This window comes from Canis aureus, chromosome 4, assembly GCF_053574225.1.
Source record: "Canis aureus isolate CA01 chromosome 4, VMU_Caureus_v.1.0, whole genome shotgun sequence".
Taxonomy (NCBI): Eukaryota; Metazoa; Chordata; class Mammalia; order Carnivora; family Canidae; genus Canis; species Canis aureus.
Genome location: NC_135614.1, coordinates 9,792,758 through 9,813,317, shown reverse-complemented (window position 1 = coordinate 9,813,317; position 20,560 = coordinate 9,792,758). Strand labels below are relative to the sequence as shown.

At 47.0% G+C, this 20,560-nt stretch overlaps 1 protein-coding gene and 1 long non-coding RNA gene across 2 annotated transcripts in view; one reads left to right on the top strand and one right to left on the bottom strand.

Annotated features, from left to right (window-relative positions):
• Positions 1–158: 158 nt before the first annotated feature.
• On the bottom strand, positions 159–20,432 carry FAM89A (family with sequence similarity 89 member A). Its single transcript, XM_077894537.1, has 2 exons — positions 20,136–20,432; positions 159–1,296 (listed from the first exon to the last, which is right to left on the bottom strand). Exons 1-2 carry the CDS (start codon positions 20,418–20,420, stop codon positions 1,033–1,035), a joined length of 549 nt encoding a protein of 182 aa, XP_077750663.1. The 5' UTR covers positions 20,421–20,432; the 3' UTR covers positions 159–1,032.
• Positions 19,570–20,560, top strand: part of LOC144312162 (uncharacterized) — a 28,643-nt gene continuing 27,652 nt past the window's right edge. Inside the window, exon 1 of the long non-coding RNA XR_013377594.1 lies at positions 19,570–19,990. This is a non-coding gene — a long non-coding RNA (uncharacterized LOC144312162). The remainder of the gene's footprint in view (positions 19,991–20,560) is intronic.

Here is a 20,560-nt window from a genome sequence, read left to right as displayed (position 1 = left end):
TTTCAAGAATAAGTCAATAGAGGAACAGAACTTCTTTCAAATCCTTAATGGCAAGAAAACAAACCTTAGTTTTCTCTCAGTATTTGATTGGATTCGGTAAATTCAAGTTATGAAAATGGATGATTCTGAGTTCAGACCAAAATAAGACACAACTACAGTCAGAGAGTTTTGCATTTTATCCTCATTTTTAACCTACAAAGTGTATAGTGTTCATAAAAGATTTTAATAAATATATTAAGGCTTAAGGTGATCATGGTTTTGAGTGGAAGAGGCAGGATAGCTTTCTAATATACCGGTTTACATTTAGAATCTTCCAGAACAAAAATGTTTGCCATCTTACAGTGAATGACACAAAACACGAGCTTGCCCCTGTTTCTTTTTGCCAACATATCTCTGTGTTCTCTTCCCGGCTCCTCCATTGATAGACAAAGAACGCTACAAATTTTGACTGGTGAACAGAATGCAGTTGATTGTTGTGACCTGAAATATCTACTTTTTTGGTAAAGAGCTTTCACTGAGTCACTGGGACAGTTAGTAATGCAGCTTACAAACAAAACCCAACCAAGAGCCTCAAAAATGATCCCAAAACAAAAGCAAGAAAGGCTGCCGGGACGTATTAAGGGGGGGAGGGGCCCAAATTGTTAGTTTTCCTACATTGCAACCTGGAGGCAATTCCTACAACAGAGTAGCTGGTTGTCTACCACCTGCAAGGAAGTAACTAGTGAAAGTCATCTTGGGTGAAAGGGCTCCGAATGGTCTGCCCCCCAGGATCCTCCTGTTGGATCATGAAAAGGACTCCTCGGCCAGGGTGCCTCTGTACTGTGGTGCCAAGCACCCCGAGGCCATCAAGGCAGACACTCCAGCCACTGGGACAGACTGCCACGTGGATCCTCCAAATTAAACTGGTAGCACTGGCCCCTCGAACCTGAGGACTGCCCTCGATGGAGGAGCAGAGGAGCTTTCTTAGGAGGAGGAGCTAATGCTGACAGTGTGTCCTGTGGTAGCAGCGGCCTGTCTGCTGAGATCCCTCTTCTAGATGGACTCCAGAATCCAGTCGCTGCTGGAGAGCGAGGAGACAGGCAGCGGCAGGTCCCTCGGAGGACCCCGCTCCCTCCCATCGTGGAGGGTGTGGTGGTCCTGGAAATATTCCTCCTCCTCGTCGAAGAAGCCATTCTCCAGAGCGTAGGTGCAGTCCGGGCTGGATGCGGCCTGGCACGCTCCCTTATATTCCTGAATGGACTCGTAGAGGCTGTAGAGTTGGCAAAGCAAGGACATGTCCAGCTGTCGGAGGCCAACCTTGAGGGACGGGGTAGGGAGGTAAAAACAAGAAGTCAGCACTTAAGTTTAATTTTAGTTGAACACTCAGCCAGCAATCTGCTCAGGCCAGCACATTCTTTCCATGCAGTGAACGACTCAGAGCATCACTTGAATTTTGGGAAACACAATTTTGAGAAAACCTTAATTGTGGGATGCCCACACCTCAGACATGACTCAGTGTGGCAGGGAAGGATCACACCTGCGGGGTGGCGGGCCCCAGCCTGTGGAATTTACCATGGCACTCGGGCACGCCCGGGGAAGGAGCAGCGCTAGAATCCTGGTGGCCCCAGCTGTTTCACTTTGGATGCCTAGATCCAAGTATGTCATTTCCTTTTGCTACAATCAGATTCAGAGAGGACCCACATGTGCCTCCCCTGACACCACGGTCATTCCCAACTCTGTTGGACAACAGAGTCCCCTTGCCAGTGTTGGCTCCCGGGTCAGTATCACACACCGCCCCTTGGAGCACCCACCCTCTGACCAGCTCGGCCTCTGGGATCCCAAGAGTGGTGTTCAGACTCCCTTTCCTCCGCACAAGCTCAGTCTTACCCAAAGGTGATTAGGGGATCACTCCCTAGAGATTGAATAAATCTAGTAAGACCAGGGGATGGCCTCTAGGGAGTCTCCTGGGAACTACTTTCCACAAGTGGTGACAGAACAAAGAACATTTGAAAGGCACATATTTATCAAGTTCCCCTCTTCCCATAGCTTATCTCAAGGGAAAGAACAGTTAACACAGGAAATGCATTGTTCCCATGAATCACAAAGAGAGAAGGGTTAATCCACTTGGAAATGCAGCCTAGACTAGTGCACCTGACACTTTCACATGCATGACAATCACCTGGGGATCTTGTGAAGCATGCAGCTTCAGGTTCAGCAGACCTCCCTGAGTGGCAAGGGGAGAAACTCAAACTGGATGCTAGGAGACCTGCCTTCTGCTTCCTGGCCCTTGAGCAAGTCATGTATCATCTCTATGCCCTGGCTGATGACAAAAGCGAATCATAATTTCTCTTATGGTGCTACTGGGAGGATTCAATGAGATATCCATCCATTTTAATAAACAGTAATCAGATGCCTCCTGTGTAGTGAGTAAAGGGCTAAAAGCATGAGAACATGCACATAGAAAACAGAGAAAGAGAAGATCCACAATCATTACAATTACTCAGTGATGAGACCTGCCACATGGGACTTTCACACAAGGGAAGCTGGGGTCCAGAAAGCAGCATTCATCTCATGACAAGACAAGTGTTAAATTCCATTATTCTTCACACCCTTCGATCATACTAAATTACCCAGCAGACATTGGCTATCTCTCTACTACAGCCGAACAGACCATAAAAACAGAACCAGGTCACACTGACTTAGCATATTTTACCAAGACATCCAGGGAAGACTTGAGGATACAGGTCCGAGAGGGCAGACCTGGCTCAATGGCATCCTCTTCCTAAAAGCACACCTTGAGGGGGCAGCCCGGTAGCTCAGCGGTTTAGCACCTGCCTTTGGCCCAGGGTGTGATCCTGAAGACCCGGGATCGAGTCCCACATCGGGCTCCCTGCATGGAGCCTGCTTCTCCCTCGGCCTGTGTCTCTGCCTCTCTCTCTGTCTATCATGAATAAATGAACAAAATCTTAAAAAAAAAAAAAAAAGTGGGTTCCTGACATTTGTGTTTGAAAAATTACCCAGGCGATTCTGACATCCAGTTCCAGTGAAGAATCCCATGTTCTCGACACAAATACCTGCCTTTCCTGGGTCACTTATATGGATTCCCCCACGAGGTGGCCAGGCAGGGCGGCATGGAATAGAGTGCTGGCTCTGGAGCCTGCCTGCTTGGGCTCAAATGCTGGTTCTACCGCTCGCGAGCTGTGAGAACGTGGGCATCCTGTTCAACTCCTGAAAAGAGTAACAGCTGCTATTGTGGTTATTACATTCACAAGTCTTTCCACTCTGCCAGCCGGCAGGATTTCAACCCGGAAAGGAATGGCAGGTACAGGATTCACCAGCATTTCCTGGAAACAGCAGTGTCCCCATGGTGCCATGTCCCTCTGACCCCAGCTCAATTGAAAAGACTGAGCAGGAGCCACCTGACCCCTTCCACAGAGGGCTGCCGGGGCAGTCAAGCCAGATGAAAATTCACCAGCAAACCTGCTTCTTGAGGACCAGGGTGGTCACTGAGAGGAATCTCCCAGCCTGTAGGTTCCAGGGCTCTTGATATTAGGCATAACTGCTACACATACACACAAATCTAATTTCTCTCTTAACTGCCTTTTATTTTTTAAAAGATTCTAGTTATTTATTCATGAGAGACAGAGAGAGAGAGAGAGAAAGAGAGAGACAGGCAGAGGGAGAAGCAGGCTCCATGCAGGAAGCCCGACGTGGGACTCGATCCCAGGACTCCAGGATCAGGCCCTGGGCCAAAAGCGGAGCTAAATCGCTGAGCCCCCTGGGGCTGCCCTTAACTGCCTTTTAAATATTGAAATACTTTTCATTCCACCACCTCTACTCCCTGAAAAAATCTGTCTTCTCCAGCCAATAGCTTCAGGTCTTCCAACTCTTCTTGACGACGTTCTGGCCCATTTTAACCACCCAGTCCCTTCCCCTGGACTTGCTTCTCAACGGTGTCCAGATTTGAATCCAGCGACTAAACTGCAAGATTCTGTCTTGGCAAGGTCACACCTACCCATCTGTTCCGGGATTTAACACAAGGAATGTAAACTTTAATAAAGAAATTCACACCCTCCTAGAGCCATACTAGTGTTTGCTTAAAAAGTCATAGACTAATAAAATAGAACACTGGATGTTAACTATGCTGCAATTAAAAAAAGAAATCATAGAAAAGATTCATCTGGAGTCTTGGAGATACTTCTACTGAGTCATTCTGATACCAGTAGGGTTTTACTATCCCAAGAGTGTTTCCCACCTTGGAAATGAAGAATGGGAAAACAAGGGGCACCTGAGTGGTTCAGTGGTTGGGCGTCTGCCTTTGGCTTAGGTTGTGATCCTGGGGTCCTGGGATCAAATCCCCGCAGGGAGCCTGCTTCTCCCTCTGCCTATATCTCTGCCTCTCTGTGTCTCTCATGAATAAATACATATAATCTTAAAAAAAAAAAAAGAAAAGAAAAGAAAAAAGAAAAGAAAAGAAAAGAAAAGAAAAGAAAAGGAGGAAAACAAAACAGAAGTGGAAGGGAGCAACACGCTCCTGGACCAGGTCTGACTTGCATCTTCTGAGTAGGCTGGGAGTGGGCACAGATGACAGGAGGAGCCTGGGCTCCACGGCTCCACAGCTCCACGACCCCTGCCAGGTTCTGGGGCGCTGACGTCCTGTGAACCAGCACTACTCAATGACCTGCAGTCCCAGGCTTTTCAGGTGGCATGTCCAAGGTCTCGCAGGCCCTGAGTCAGATCATGCCCTGGACCTCTCTGCACTGCAACAACTGGATGACTCACAAAGCTGCCCTGTCTTCAGGTGGAATGCTGGCCTAGAAAAGGAGGCCTGACCCGCCTAGGAATATAGCTTGGTCCTGCACACACCTATTACGCAGCTGAACAGATGCCAAGCACTTAGGGTAACTTAACAGGGATATAAGCACACACGCGTGCAGGCATGCCAGCTTCTCAGCGCCTTCTGCAGGCACTAGACCAAAGCTCCTCTGACTTACCAGCAATCCTCCAAATTAGCCAGGAGGGCATGAGGTAAGCAGCAACACGAGCAAACCCGGCCCCCAGCCTGGACGCCTCTCCCTTGGCTGTTGGTTGTTTCAAATACTTTCACTTAAATTTTCTAGAGGCAAATTGCAAATCCCTCAGGCAGCATTCCATGATCCAGTCTGATTTACTGCACCTCATGCCACAGTTGGCCGAATGGAGGCCCCCTCCCCCAGACTGTCCAGACCTGTCCCCACCATGGATGTTAAGGCCTCCTTGCTCACCCCCCAATGCCAGCTTCTCCTCCACTCCAGATTTTGACTGGTTCCACCGCAGGTGCTCCTCACTCCCTCCCACCTTCTCTGCCTGCCCTGTTTTTCTCTACTTTTTACTACCAGTGAACACAAGGATCCTTCTAACGTAGGAAAGCCACATGCAGTGGCCCATCTCCCTCTGGGATCCCCCATTATCCAGCACGGAGCCTTGCAGTGTAGACATTCAGATATTGGTTGACTCCATGAAAACCCCTTGCTATAGAGATGCCCTCCCAGAGAACATCCGGCTGCAGAAGCGGCCTGGCAGTGGGGTGGTGCAGGGATCAGCAGGTGGCCCTTTGCACCCAGAGCACCCCAGGAGCACCCTGAAAGAAGCCCCAGACCACATGGTTACTCCCACTTCAACAAAAAAAAAGATTCACCTCCTGCTTGACGGAAGATCCAAACCCAAATTTGCTCCCTGAGTGCTCTTTATAGAGTCACACCTGTCTGCAGCTGGGACAGAAACTCATGACACTCCCAGAAATCAGTCCCTCAACCCTGAAGGCGAGAGGGTACAAGAATGTAGGAAGGGGAATTAAACAGCAGAGTTGTTTCGGAACATGATTAAATCACAGGAACTTGTCCTTCCAGAAAAAAGGACTGGGGGTGGGGGGAACCCTCTGCAAGCCCACTAACCCTCACCACTGTCCCCATTCTACAAACAAGGGAAGCATCTTAGTGATGTGTTCCCACATGTCCCTGAAGACCCAAGAATGGCTGATTTAATTAACAGCTGCATTTAGAAAATACAACTCTTTATTGAAAGTAGATTTTAAAACTTCAGGTAATTTAAGAAAAACACAAAATTCTAAGACTCGGTTATGTGTAGCTCTTATTCTAGACCTTCATACAATTAAGAACAATCAACTAATTTCTACCTCTTTAAACAGTTAATGCCATTCCTTCCTCTCTCAGTCTGGGCTTCCTGCTTAACTTCCTGATCCTTTTCTTCTCTTTTCTAGCACACGGAGCTCCCCTGCACCCCTCCTGCTGTGCACACAGGTGCTCACCGATCCACATCACCAACATCGGTCCAAACAATCCTGAATCATCCTTGAAACTGTCTCAAAAACTCACAATAGACCGGCCACAGGAATATGCCTCAGACTGGGTGGTGGCTCCCAGCTGGGCTTTGGATCACTGAGTTTCTATCTTTGGAGGGTGCCGGGGGAGGGGGTGTTTGTGTGGGGGTGGGTGGGAAGGGTTCTTCCAGTCTTTCAAAAAATTACAACAGACATATGACCATTCAGATACAAGGCTTAAAAGATCAATTTTTTTTAAAGGAAACTTTTGAGTCAGAACAAAGCATCACGAAAAAACTTTAGGATATTTTTTAGAAGTTGTATTTAAGAAAAAGTCTGTTTTATTTAAGAAACTAAAAATAAAAGTTGGGGTAAGTCACTAGTACATGTAAAGAGATATAAACAAAAGCAACTTTTCCTCAAATAAGGCAGTGAGCAGAAAACAGAACAGACATCAAAAGAAATGGTCTTCCATGCCTTGCACCAGGTCCCCAGCTAAGTCTGGGATGGGGGGGATCTGGGCAGAAGCAAGGCAAGGTGTGGGGTGGGTTAGTTCAGGTCACACTGGGGTCTGCTCTGAAATGACCCCTGCCCCCCCACAGCAGACCATCTATCTGCCTACCACTGAATTCCTCAATCTAAGATGATAAATACCCTACCCCATATGGGCTGGAAGGGATATATAGATCCCCAGAGAAGCTACAAAATCACAAACTATAGCATAGGGAAGGGGGAGCCCTGAAATATGGGGACAGATTTAAAAAAGGTTTGTTGTAAAAAAAAAAAAAAGGTTTGTTGTATGAAAGTTTACACTGAAACATAAGGTGGTAGGAATGTGGTTTAACAAATTAGGGTATAGTCATACAGTAAATACTAGGCGGTCATTTCAAAGGATGAGCAGCTGGGTATGTACTAGAGCAGAACAGTGACCCACATGTGCTGCTGAGCACAGAAGCTCAGGTTACCAAGTATGTTAGCAGGAACCCACTTTATATGTAAATACACACACATGTGCAAACTTCTGACAGGAGACAAGGTTTGTTAGAAGAACTTCTAGAAAGTGGGATCGGTACTTGCAGCCTTCTGTACTGCTTAATTTTTTTCTCAACAAGCACATAATACTCTCTCAATTGTAAAAACCAGTAGTAATAAAAAAGCGCATCATGTAGGCACACTGCGTACAACTGCATGCCTGCAAAACTTTTGTGGAGGACTGCTTGGCAAGGTCTGTCAAAAGGCTTAAGAGAGCACATAACTTTTAATCAGCTAAGTGTTCATTTGTCTCTTTAAGATTTTATTTATTTTGGGGGGGGGGACGGGGGGCGCAGAGAGAGAGAGTCCCAAGCAGACTCTGCACTAAGTGTGGAACCTGACCAGGGGCTCCATCTCGCAACCCTGAGATGAGGACCTGAGCCAAACCAAGAATCGGACACCCAACTGACTGCACCATCCAGGTACCCCTAACTGTTCATTTCTAGGGATTGACTGGAGACAAGAAAATCTCAGTTGGACACACATATGAGATCCTCTGACTCTGTTATGAGGAGGAGGTTGGGATCCTGAAAAATGAAGGCCCTCGACTGAGAGCCTATGGGGGGAGGGGGCTGGCAGGGCAGGGAGCAGGTGCTCAGGACTCTGGCACCCGTGCTCTGACCATCAGCCTGTACTGCTGAGCAGCTGACCGGGGCAAGGAGATGGCACAATGTCAGCTGTGGTATGCAGCAAGCTGCTCGTGTCACAAGTGACTTTTATTTTTGGCTTTTCTGAATTTTCTGGATTTTCTACCATGAACATCCAGGACATTAACTTAAAATGACAACACTTTCAAAGTTATCTTTTTAAAATGAATGTGGGGCAGCCCTGGTGGCTCAGCGGTTTAGCGCCTGCCTTTGGCCCAGGGCGTGACCCTGGACACCCGGGATCAGGATCAACTCCCACGTCGGGCTCCCTGCATGGAGCGCCTGCTCCTTCCTCTGCCTGTGTCTCTGCCTCTCTCTGTGTGTGTGTCTCTCAAGAATAAATAAATAAAATCTTTAAAAAAAAAAAAATAGGGATCCCTGGGATCGAATCCCATGTCGGGCTCCCGGTGCATGGAGCCTGCTTCTCCCTCTGCCTGTGTCTCTGCCACTCTCTCTCTGTGTGACTATCATAAATAAATAAAAAAAATTAAAAAAAAAAAAAGAATGAGGGTGCCTGGGTGGCTCATTTGGTTAAGTGTCTGCCTTTGGCTCAGGTCATGATCCCAGGGTCCTGGGATGGAGCCCCACATGGGGCTCCCTGCTCAGCAGGGAGGCTGCTTCTCCTTCTCCCTCTGCTTGTGCTCGCTTGCGCTCTTTCAAATAAAATATTTTTAAAAAATTAATAAAATGTAATGAATGACTAAGCATATACAGATGGCTTGTGAATTTATTTTAGAAAAGACTTGGGAAATGCCCCAAATCTAATCAAGGTGTCCAGCACATATCTGCGGGGCTGGAATGTAATAAAGCAGTGACCTAATGGATTGTAACCTGATTTCTGAATAAAGGATGTGATGACAGAAGGACACTGACCTGCATACTGTTTTGCAAAGGAAAACCGAAGAGAAAGACTCCTTTGGTGTTGATCCAGTAGGGAAGGGGCTATTAACTACTCAAGCTTCACTGAAGTACCCCTGCAGGAACTCGAAGCTCCCTGGTGGCCTGTCAGTCTGTAGAGCCAAGCTAGACTTTAACTCAGTATAGAAGGGATGTAATTTTTTGGTCTAAATGTATGCTGTTCAACATGGTACCACTAGTCACATGTGGCTGTCGGACATTTGAAATGTGACTAGTCCCAATGGAGGTGCTTTGTAATTTTGGAGAGTTAGACAAAAAAAAAAAGAGAATGTAAACATCCTATTATAACTTTTTAAATATTGATTAAACATTGAAGTAATATTTTAGACTTACTGGGTTAAATATATTATTAAAATTAACTTTATTTGTAGGGTTTTTTTCATATAGCTACTAGAAAAATTTAAATTACATTTATGACTCTCATTATCTTTTTATTGGGCAGCCCTGGTCTAGACTAGGGGTCCGCAGACTGTGGGCCATGGGCCACATCCATGCTCCTGTCTGTCTTGGGATGACCTAATAAAGCAAAGAATGGTTTTTATAGATGAATATTTGCAACTGATTTGATAAAAAGGAACAGTAGCTTTGTATCCCAATAAAGTGAAGTGTTTTCTCATCCCAAAAGAATTCTTATGGAAAAATATTTTCTCTTGCTGTACCTACATAACATCTCTAATTTTATCACTTGGCCCTAAAAATTAAAAAAAAAAAAAAGGCTCCCTGGTGGCCTGTCAGTTTGTGCTCACGACGCAAGCTTCCAATCCATCTTGTGGCTCCTACACACCACTCTCGTGTCCTGGGTGGAAAAGCATCTGTGCTGTTTGGTCTGCTTTACCCCTGTGAATACCCTAGGCCCACTGGGCTGAGGACTAGACTCTAAAGAGCCAGGGTGATTCAGCGACAGGAAACAGACCAGGCGTATGGTTGCACCTCCAGATTAAGCCACACCCAAAGCTTGCGCAGCTCTGCACTTGCCCATTCACCTTCTCAACCAGGTAAGGGAGTTTCAGTTGTTTTGCTGCTGACAGCTGAGGGCATCCACAGACAGAGCCCATTCTGCAACCTCTCCTCAGACACGCTTGTTTCTCTCCAACCTCAACTTACACTGGTACCAATGAAGCCTGTTTCCTCTTGTGCCGTCCTAGGCAGAGCTGAAGAAAAGCAACCAACCATTTTCTTTAAGTAATGCCTTTGCTCATTCTTTTACTTTTTTTCCCATCATAAAAATAAAACATTCTAATTATGTTAAAATTTCAATGGTTCACAATTATGTAAACCATCCTTCCTTAATTCCATGGTCTAAAGCAGCTATCTTCAAATGTTTTACTGTTGGGACCTCTTTATACTCTTAAACGGTGGAAGGCCCCAACAAGTGCTTGTTATGTGGGATATACCTCTCAATATTTATCTTATTACAAGTCAAAACTGAGAAGCTTTAATATTGATCCACTTAAACATAAATAATATACTCATTGCATGTTAATGACATTTTTATAAACAATACCATTTGTAAATCTCTTTCTTTCTTTCTTTCTTCTTTCCTTCTTTCTTTCTTTCTTTTTTTACTATTTTGTAAATCTTTTTTTTGTATGGCTAATCTTCTGCATTGATCCTTTGTGACAGGTTGTTTTGGTTTAAGTAAATGAAGAAAATCTGGCCTCACACAGATATGTAATAGCCTTTTAGGAAATTGTAGAGGATATTCTTTCTTTGATGCTACCCCTTAGCTGGCTGCAGTGTGGAATTTGAAACTATGCCACTGAACTTCTCATACTGTCACATTAAAATCCATTAATCTTGTACTTTGAATAGATCTTTTAACCATGCATGATTTTCTAACTGCAAGCATTAGTTCTATGAAAAAGGTGAAAAATTGACTGAATTATGCAGATCTTCCAAATGTTGATACACTTCCTTAGGTAGTATTTTAAAGCATCACATTTATCTGTATGACCACCACATAATTATGGACACCGAGAATGTCTCCAGACCACATTTTAAGAACTTTTGTTTTAGAGACACCCACTTTTAGGGGCACCTGTATGGCTCAGTCAAGGGTCCAACTCTTGGTTTCAGCTCAGGTCATGATCTCAGAGTCCTGAGATCAAGCCCCATGTCAGGCTCTATGCACAGTGAGGAGTCTGTCTCTCTCCCTCTGTCCTCCCTCCTTTCTCTCTCTCTTTCTCTCTCAAATAAGTAAAACCTTTAAAAACACATATATTTTAAAAATAAAGATACCCACTTTTAGCAGTTTAGTATACATCCCTCAAGACAGTATGTTTATGCAAGCTGGTTTTTAACTAGTTACCACAAATACAAATGTATACACATACTGTTTTGTAACTTGCTTTTTCATACTATGAACAGCAGATATCATTCATCAAGGATTTGTATTAAAGCCTAAAAGCTCATTGCCCAAGATAATGAGTGTGGACATGGGTACAGGTGATGTTGAAATTAGGTGCGACTGGAGGGGAAAAACATGACTTGCTAAGAGTCATACTGGAACCCAACACACAATTGAAGGTTAATTTGTGTTCTGCCATTTTCTTGAATGATATCCAATTAAATGAAACTCCCCCACTGCAAGAGGAGATGAAGTTAGGGGACAAAATCTGAAGTTAAAATCAGAAAACCAAGTTCTTGTACAACATATAGAAAACCTCATGTCAACAGCTGGTGTTTGTAGGCAACTGACATAAAAAGCACAAGAAATTCTGTTTTTACAGTGTCTATTTCCCCAACCCCTCACCATTATGATGAGGATTCTTTCGGAGCTCTGCCGTTGTTTCAGATAAAGCAGGATACCTTGTTTTTCTTCGCATATCTGTGGTTATAAGGGTTGTTAAACACCTTGGCATTCAACTGCATTGAACGTGCCTATTTTCTAAGTGCAGTTGACAACTTAGAAACACACCAAACACCCTCTTTCTTTTTTCTTTTTTTAAAGATTTTATTTATTTATGAGAGACACAGAGAGAGAGAGAGAGAGAGAGGCAGAGGGAAAAGCAGGCTCCATGCAGGGAGCCTGATGTGGGACTTGATCCCAGGACTCCAGGATCACGCCCTGGGCTGAAGGCAGACGCTCAACCGCTGAGCCACGCAGGTGTCCCAACACACTCTTTCCATGGTCTCTAGTCTCCAAATGTATTTCAGTAATCCTCCTCAGCCCAGCCTCTCCAGTCAGTAACAGGCCTGGTGCCCTCCAGAGGCTGCCCCTCCACTGGAGAGCACTGGCCAGAGGACAGAGCCTCTCTCCTCTCCATCAAAGGCAGTGCTTCCTCCCAGAATCCTTGCAGATGGGATTCTAGACCTGCAAAATTAGGCCAGCCCACCATGCTTAGGGCCAATCACAGCAGTGAGCAGAAAGCACTCATAAAACCAGAGAAGACCACATGCCTTAACGAATTTCTATAGCACCAAAAGGAAGTTGAAGAGTCTGTCTCCAAAGTCCTGGTGGCTCAGTCCACTGAGCATTTGACTTCTGCTCAGGTCATGATCTCAAAGTCCTGGTTTCTACATCTCCAGGTTAAGTGTCTATGAAGGAAGGAGCAACAGGAAAGAAAGAACCGCCTTTGTGTGCCCTGCCTACTTATCACTTGGAAACATCTGGAGCCTGTGGGCAACCAATGAGATGAATAGAAGGTCAGAGCTCTGGAGAATGACACTGGATTATTGGGGGCAAATATCTTACCAGCCAGTCTCACGGCTGGTTTCCTGTTCGTGGAGTCCATGGCCCATCTAGGTTTCATACATAGGATCATTAAAAATTTAGCTTTTCCAACTGAGGTGTGAAGTCTCTGTGGAATTCAGGTGGGCATTCCAGAAGCACAACTGCAAAGCTTCCACTGCTGCTTGGTGGAGGGAAGTGCACAAGGGCCACAGTCCTCATTTTGAGCCCTCCCTGAGCTACCTTGGCCGCACAACATCAAAGATCTACAGCAGTGCTGGCCCAGGGAGATGCAGAGATGCTCACCCCTTGCTCCGTTGAGGTCCCCTATCAGTGAAGAGGTGCCCAAAGTGCCAGGACACTTTCACATGTAACAGATGAATGCCTTTAACCAAAAGCGGGGGAAAGCAGAGGGTTTTGCTTCTTCTTCCCTTTTTTTTTTTTGAATTTTATTATTTATTTATTTATTTATTTATTTATTTATTTATTTATTCAAGAGAGATACAGAGAGAGGCGCAGATGCAAAGGTAGAGGGAGAAGCAGGCTTCCTGTGGGGAGCCCAATGTGGGACTAGATTCCAGGGCCATGGGATCACGACTGAGCCGAAGGCAGATGCTCAACCACTGAGCTATATCCAGGCATCCCAAGGATTTTACTTCTTGCAAGATACTTATAAGTTAGGAAAAATATTTATAGTCTCTGCAGGTCGGGACAGTAATTGATCAAAGTTAAAGAGGTATGAAAAACATCTTTCAATCCTCTGTATCTTCAAATCTTGGGACTGTAATTATAACCTCAGAGGTAGCATCAAAAGTGAATCAAACCAGGGACGCCTGGTGGCTCAGTCCATTAAACACTTGACTTCAGCTCAAGTCATGATCTCAAGGTCCCAGGATTGAGCCCCACCTGGGGTCCCCACTCAGTGGGGAGGCTGCTTGTCCCTCTGCCCCTCTCCCTGCTCCTGCTTGCTCCCTTTCTCAAATAAAATCTTAAAAAAAAGAAAAAAAGAATGAAACTAGGCCAGTGACCCCACCAGCCTGCCCTTACAGCCCCACCCCCACCCCAAGGACATGTGCAGGATTATACACACACACACACTCACACACACACACTTCTAGTTGTGCTTTCATTGGGTGGATCTTGGGGGTGGGGACAAGTACCATAGAGTAATTATGGCCTAAAAACTTTAAGAACTATCACAGACAACCTAATTTTTGATGAACGGAGTCCAAGAATAGCAAGTTTGCACTGCTCTTCCTTTTCTTTGTAGATTTACAACTACCAGGTATAGCCGAGCAAGTGTCCCCAGATAGCAAGCACACTACAACAGGTAGGTCCTGCACACGTACCTACATTATTTTATGACAGAGCAAACTTCTGCAGGAGCCCTGAAGACCCATAAAGGCAGGAGGGGAAAAGAGTTATATTGCTATAGCCAAAAGGAGCCTTCGTGGAAAAAAACAAACAAAAAAAACAGAGCCTTGTGGCATTTAATTCTTTTTCCCCATAGGGGACCTATAGCTGGAAATAGTGAAGTGCTTGCCCAAATTATATCACATAATCTAATAACAGAATTCAAGCTCTTGAATCCTGCTTCAGGAGCTTCCCAATTCTTTTTTTAAGGTTTTATTTATTTATTCATGAAAGACACAGAGATAGAGAGAGGCAGAGACACAGGCAGAGGGAGAAGCAGGCTCCATGCAGGGAGCCCAATGTGAGACTCGATCCCCGACCTCTAGGATCATGCCCTGAGCTGAAGGCAGAGCTTAACCGCTGGGCCATCCAGGCGTCCCAGGAGCTTCCCAATTCTTAAAGGGCTTGTTAAAAGTGCAGATTCTGCTTTCTCCAAGATTCTGATACTGCTGGTATAGGAAGAGGCCCAGCAATCAGCATTTCAGCAAGCAGCCCAGGGGATTTTGGGGCCAGTGGTCCATCCTTTGGGGAACACAGTTAACCATGCTGGTGTTAGGACCAGTGAAAAGAAAAAGAAAAGACAGTATTAAAGGCCACAGACACTCCTTCCTACTCTCCTTGATCAATATCAATCAAGAATGCTATATTGGTAGCTAACAGTTTTATTCCAGATGGGATTTCATAGGCCTGACTTGGGATTGGACCTTTACCATAAAACCTTTTAAAGACTAAAATCCCCTTTCTAAGACACTGGTTTCACACACAGGATAAGAACTGAAATCCACTGGGATGTGGGCTATTCAAGCTAATGCACATCTCCTGGAATACAGTTCACTGCACAAACTCATTAGACATTTAGTTCTCTCAACTAAAATGCAGGGAAGAGGAGCATTGCTGGTCTCAGAAATCAAGTTTTATTTAATCAGATTAAATTTTTCCCCTAAACCATTGCAGCTCAGGAACTCAAAAGTTCCGAGTGGATGATTTCCCACTCCTGCATGGGTTGGTGACCAAAATAACTACTTGACTTTTTTTTAAAAGATTTTATCTATTCATTTGAGAGAAGGGGAAGGGGCAGAAAGAGAAAGAGAATCCCAAGCAGGCTCCATGCTAGGTGCAAGCCCAACGCAGGCCTTGATCTCAAGACTCTGAGGATCATGATCTGAGCCGAAATCAAGAATTGGCCACTCAACCAACTAAACCACCCAGGTGCCCCACTATTTGACAGTTTTAAGGGGAAAAAAAGAATATAAAAAAGGGATTCTAAGTCAAAGCTACTAGAACTTGCCCCTGATGGTTTGAGAGGCAAAACCCAAAAACCTCCAGAGATGCTGCCCTCAAAGCTCTGCTGCCCCCCACATCTGAGGATCTTCTATGTTTTCATGACTCTTTGGGATGTCCGAACTTAATGAGCTAATGTCCCAGAACTGCTGAGCAGGTGTCCTACATACACACTTCAAGGAAGGGGTGTAGGGGTGTGTGTGCATGTGTCAGGGGTCCCGGCTGACACTGCAAGTCAAGGGAGTCCTTCAGCCATGTGCAAGGATTTGAAATGCCAACCAAGGTCTACTGAGCAAAGGGGGCTTTGTCAGCTTAACAGATAAGAATCTTTCCAGGGCAGCCCAGGTGGCTCAGCGGTTTGGTGCCGCCTTCTGCCCAGGGCGTAATCCTGGAGACCCGAGATCGAGGCCCATGTTGGGCTCCCTGCATGGAGCCTGCTTCTCTCTCTGCCTGTGTGTCTCTGCCTCTCTCTCTCTCTCTCTGTGTGTGTCTCTCATGAATAAATAAATAAAATCTTAAAAAAAGAAAAAAGAAATCTTTCCAAGGGTTGGGTCCTTTGGGGCAAAGTATTCTTATGTAAGAAGAGGTCTGTGATATATTATCTAATAGCCCCCTGCTCTATTTCTGCAAACTGGCGTTTCTTTGGTGGACTCCCACCCCCACCCCATCCATATGGTCACACTATCTTGGCAAAATGCAATGCCGTCCTCGGTCACTACCAACTGGCCCAGACTGGCCCAGCTACCCAAGCTAGGCCCACTGGCATCCTTCCACACTATTTACAAACTGGAAATAAGAAGCGAGGCCAAAATTGAGCATGGACCCAGTTAGCAGCCACAGGCCAAAAAAGAGGGAATAAATAGAATGATGGTGGAGAGAGAATACCGTGGACATCCCAGGTGCCCCACCAGCCCTGGTTCTAGGCTGTCTCTGTGTAAGACTCCTTTCACAAGAGCTAGTCCAGACTGAGTTCCTATTACTAATACAGAGACTCCAGCTGAGAAAACTGAGAAGAGGTCTGAACTTACAGCACTCCTGCTGCTGTGAAGATGACCACATCTACCAGCTGCTGGAAACTCCTTAACAGCTAGAGAGTTCCCATTCATCCCTGTTTCTCTGTAGCACTTTATACCTAACACACGCCCCATAAACATCTGTTGAGTGTGATTTTAAAATATCCTCCTCTGGGACAGCCCGGGTGGCTCAGTGGTTTAGCGCCGTCTTCAGCCCAGGGTGTGATCCTAGAGACCCCGGATTGAGTCCCACGTCCGGCTCCCTGCATGGAGCCTGCTTCTCCCTCTGCCTGTGTCTCTGCCTCTGTGTGTGTGTGTCCCTGATGAAGAAATACATAAAATCTTAAAATAAAATATCCTCCTCTGATGTTAAAAAAAAAAAAAAAAGCCCAACAACCAACAAACTCAGCTTCTTGTTTTAAAGGACTCTTTCTGGTCTATAAAGCAGTAACCCTCTGTGTGACCCTCACAGCTTTCCAAATGGGCCCACTAGGGCAGGGGGCCAGGACCTGCAGCAGCACAGAGCTTCACAGCATTGGGGTTCCTAGCACATTAGAAGGGTTCCTAGCACGGGAACTGCTGAAATGTGCAGTGCAGTAGAAAGCATGATCTTCCAGCAGAGCACAGTGCCAATCACAGGACAGAACTCTGTGCCCTCCCAGAGGCCTGGATGCCAACTGTCCCCACTGCTCGCCGTTCCACTCTCACCATCCGTCAAATGCTTATCACCAGGTCCAAATCTCCTTTCCAGCCACCAGATTCTCATCCTTACATGCACCCAGGCAGTATAATACAAAGGTTAAAACAGGCTTTAGGACACACCTGGCTGAATATGTGATCACACAGGAGTTAAATTCTGAGTGATTTTTTAAAAAAAACGTATGAAATAGGATGGACCTAGAGGGCATTACGCTAAGTGAAATAAGTCAGAGAAAGACAAATACCATATGATTTCACTTACATGTGGAATCTAAAAAGCAAAACAAATGAACAAACAAAAAGCAGAAACAGACCCATAAATACAGAGAACAAACTGATGGCTGCCAGAGGAGACAGGTAGGGAGGATGGGGAAAATGGGTAAAAGGGAATGGGAGATGCAGACTTCCAGTTCTGGAATGGGTAAGTCACAGGGATGAAAAGTAAAGCACAGAGAATGTAGTCAATGGTACGGCAACAGCAGTGTATAGGGACAGATGGAAGCTACGCTTGCAGTGAGCACAGACAGCATAACATACAGACTTGAGTCACTCTGCTGTACATCTGAAACTAATATGACATCATGTGTCCACTACACTTCAATAAATAGATAAATAAAATGGCCTTTTTCAAGGATTTTAATTTATTTATTTGAGAGAGGGGGAGGGAGAGAGAGTGGGCACGAGCAGGGAGGAAGGGGTAGAGGGACAAGCTGCCTCTCCACTGAGCAAGGAGCCAGATTGGGGCTCCATCCTAGGACCCTGAGGTCATGACTGAGCCAAAGGCAGATGCTTAACCAACTGAGCCACCCAAGTGCCCAAATAGATATTGAGTACCCAACTCACAGAGAAGTTATGATGTATAGAAAGCATTTACACTGTGCCTACACAGGAGATATCCCAAACAATTAAGTGATGATCTCAAGGTGCTTGGACTATGAGTAACTTTTAATTGTTTTGCTTAGCTGCACTTTCCATTAAAAAGCTGAAATCACCTCCCAGGCTCTAATGTTAACTAGCAATTCCTGCATTTTCTCCATCAGAGAAGCATCCCCCATTTGATTCCTGTTTCCTGTTCACTGGCCCCCCACCCTGCTGGAGGCTCTCACCTTCTCCAAGCACACTTCCGGCATCTCCCGCTTCCAGCCCTTTTTGCATCCTGCTATCAAATTGGAGCTATTCCCTTATTCCAGCTTTGCTGCTACTTCCCCACTGCCCTTGGCCCTTTGTTAAAATTCTGTTGCCTTCAGAGGCCTTCCCACCCCACCACTGCTTGCACAGGATTTAAAAAAAAAGGGGATTAACCACATTGATCTGTAATTGCACAGGACCTTTTCAAACAGGGATTAATCACATTCTGCCAAGATTTCTAGTAAGTTCCTTGGTACAGATTTGACCCCAGGCCTTCCAATTAAATAGATTGACACAAACTATTCCGCAGATAATTTAGGAATGCACTCAGTTTAGGTTACCACTCAGACCCCAGGGCCCCAGGTTAGTGAATCTCTTAGAGCCAAAAGACCTAGGGCACTTTTAAAAGACCTGTGACATTCTGTGAAAGGACATGTCAAGGCCTGTAGCCATATCTTTCTTACCTTTCTCTCAGCTAAATATCAGACTGACCAAAGATGGCTGTTTATTTCCCTTGCGCTTCAAACAGTTAGGCTTAGAGAGAGCTCTGGTCCAAGGCATAATTATAAGGTTGTGGCTGTTCTCCAGCTGCACCAGGAGGGACCCGGAAAAATACTTTCGGGAATAGCACATTGACTCCCCACGCCACCAGAGCATGTTTATAAACCAGAGCTTCACAACAGGAGTGGCTGTGAGGTTTTCCTGTCTGTTCCAGTATGGGACTTAACCCAGGGTGAATCTTCCCATTCAGCCCCATGTTTATGCTACATCTAAATGCAGACTGTAAACATAGTAGATGTAGGTTTATCTAATTAAAATGCAGCTCACTGGCTGTGCAATGCTGGTGTCGATTAATGTTCATTATTAAATAAAAACTGTTGTCTTGGAATTTAAGTCATTCTGTTAAGAAGCTTACAAAATCTATTCAGAGAGAATTGGAAATCACTATTTCAATGCCAGCTAGAGTGGGAAGACAGTATCTAACTGATTTAGAAATGTTCATTTAAGGCTGATTTTCTAGATTTAATTAAGCCTTACCTTTCAGAACAGATATGCTCCTGAAAACAAAAAAAGAGGCATAAATTGGAAGTTTCTAAGCAATACTGTAACGTACTAGTCGCATATTTAAAGCGTTTCTGTGATAAGTTTTTTGGCAGGAAACTTAGGAAAAAAGCAGCTTTCATATAGTAGATTTTCTTAATAAAGTTTTTAAGTGTACTCAGAACCTGCACTAAGTGAAAGAAGGGGCAGATTCCAGAAAGAGAGCGGGCGGCCAGGCTAAGTGATCAGGGGCGGCGAGAGCGTGGAAAGGAGGAAGTTCCCCAGCTCCCTGCTGGCCTGGCCGGGCCGGGAGGCGAAAGCCCGGGAAAGGCTCAGCGCCACCTAAATCCCTGCCCTTGTTCTGCCTTTGGCGTCACTGAAATCGCGTGTCCCGGTCCGCACACACCAAATGTACTTCCCGAGGACTGACAGGAACTAAGCCCCATTGTCTGGCGCCCGGACACAACCCGAAGGGCCCAGGCGGGCTTCACCTGGCCGGGGCGCGCCCCTCCGCTCTCGGCGGGTTTGGGGCCGCGGCCGCCCCGCGGTGGTCGGTTCTGCACGCGCCGCCGGGCCGCGGGGAGGGCGCGAGGGCTGTTCCAGCCTCCGTCTACGCCCGCGCGGACAAAAACTGTCCTTTCCAAGACAGGAAAATCCAATCGCACACGGCCCTGAACCCCGGCGGGTCTGTGCCGCTCCGGAGGCCGGTGACCGAGTCGCGCCCGCCGCGAGGCCACAGCGAAGCCCACGCCGAGCCAGCAGCGGCCGCGCGTGGGGCGCCCGGGCCCGAAAGCTGCCGCCCCAGTGGGGGGCCTCCCCGGGCGAGCGTCCTCCGCGGACAGAGAGGATGGTAAGAGGGGGAGCGCGGAGGACGGCGCCCGGGACTCGCGAGCCAGAGGGCGGCGGGCGCGAGGCTTCCGGAGCAGAGCGCGGGGCCGGGCGGCTTTCCCGGGACGGCGAGACCGCACGGACCCCCCGCCGCGGAGCCCCCTTACCATCTCCTTGCGGAGCAGGGCCAGCGCGGCGTCCAGGTTGGGCGGCTTGGCGGGCAGCCCCGCGGCCCGGGCCCCGCCGCCGCTCGCGCCCCCGCGGCTCAGCTCGTCCTGGATGCGCGACTTCTGCGCGTACAGCCGCTCCAGGTGCCGCCAGCCCCCCGACGCGCCGCCGCCCGACGCCGAGTGCAGCAGCCCGCTCAGGCTCTTGGGCAGCGGGGGCAGCCCGTCCACCCGCAACCCCCGGACCGCGTCCGCCACCCCCGCCGCCGCTCCCGCCCCGCTCATCTCGCCGGGCCCGGCCACGCGCCCTGCCCCGCCGCCGCTGCCGCCCCGGCCCCGAGGCTCTCCCGGCCCGCCCCCTTCCCGGCGGCGCCCCGCCCACTTCCCCTCCCCGGCGCCCCGCCCCCGCCCCCGCCCCCGCCCGC

What these genes read in the sequence shown, in the direction of transcription:
- FAM89A (XM_077894537.1), bottom strand. Translation starts at nt 20,420, where the DNA reads ATGAGCGGGGCGGGAGCGGCGGCGGGGGTGGCGGACGCGGTCCGGGGG. An exon ending in CCCTGCTCCGCAAGGAGATG is followed by an intron (nt 1,297 to 20,135) that starts GTAAGGGGGCTC and finishes CCGTCCCTCAAG; the next exon opens with GTTGGCCTCCGACAGCTGGA.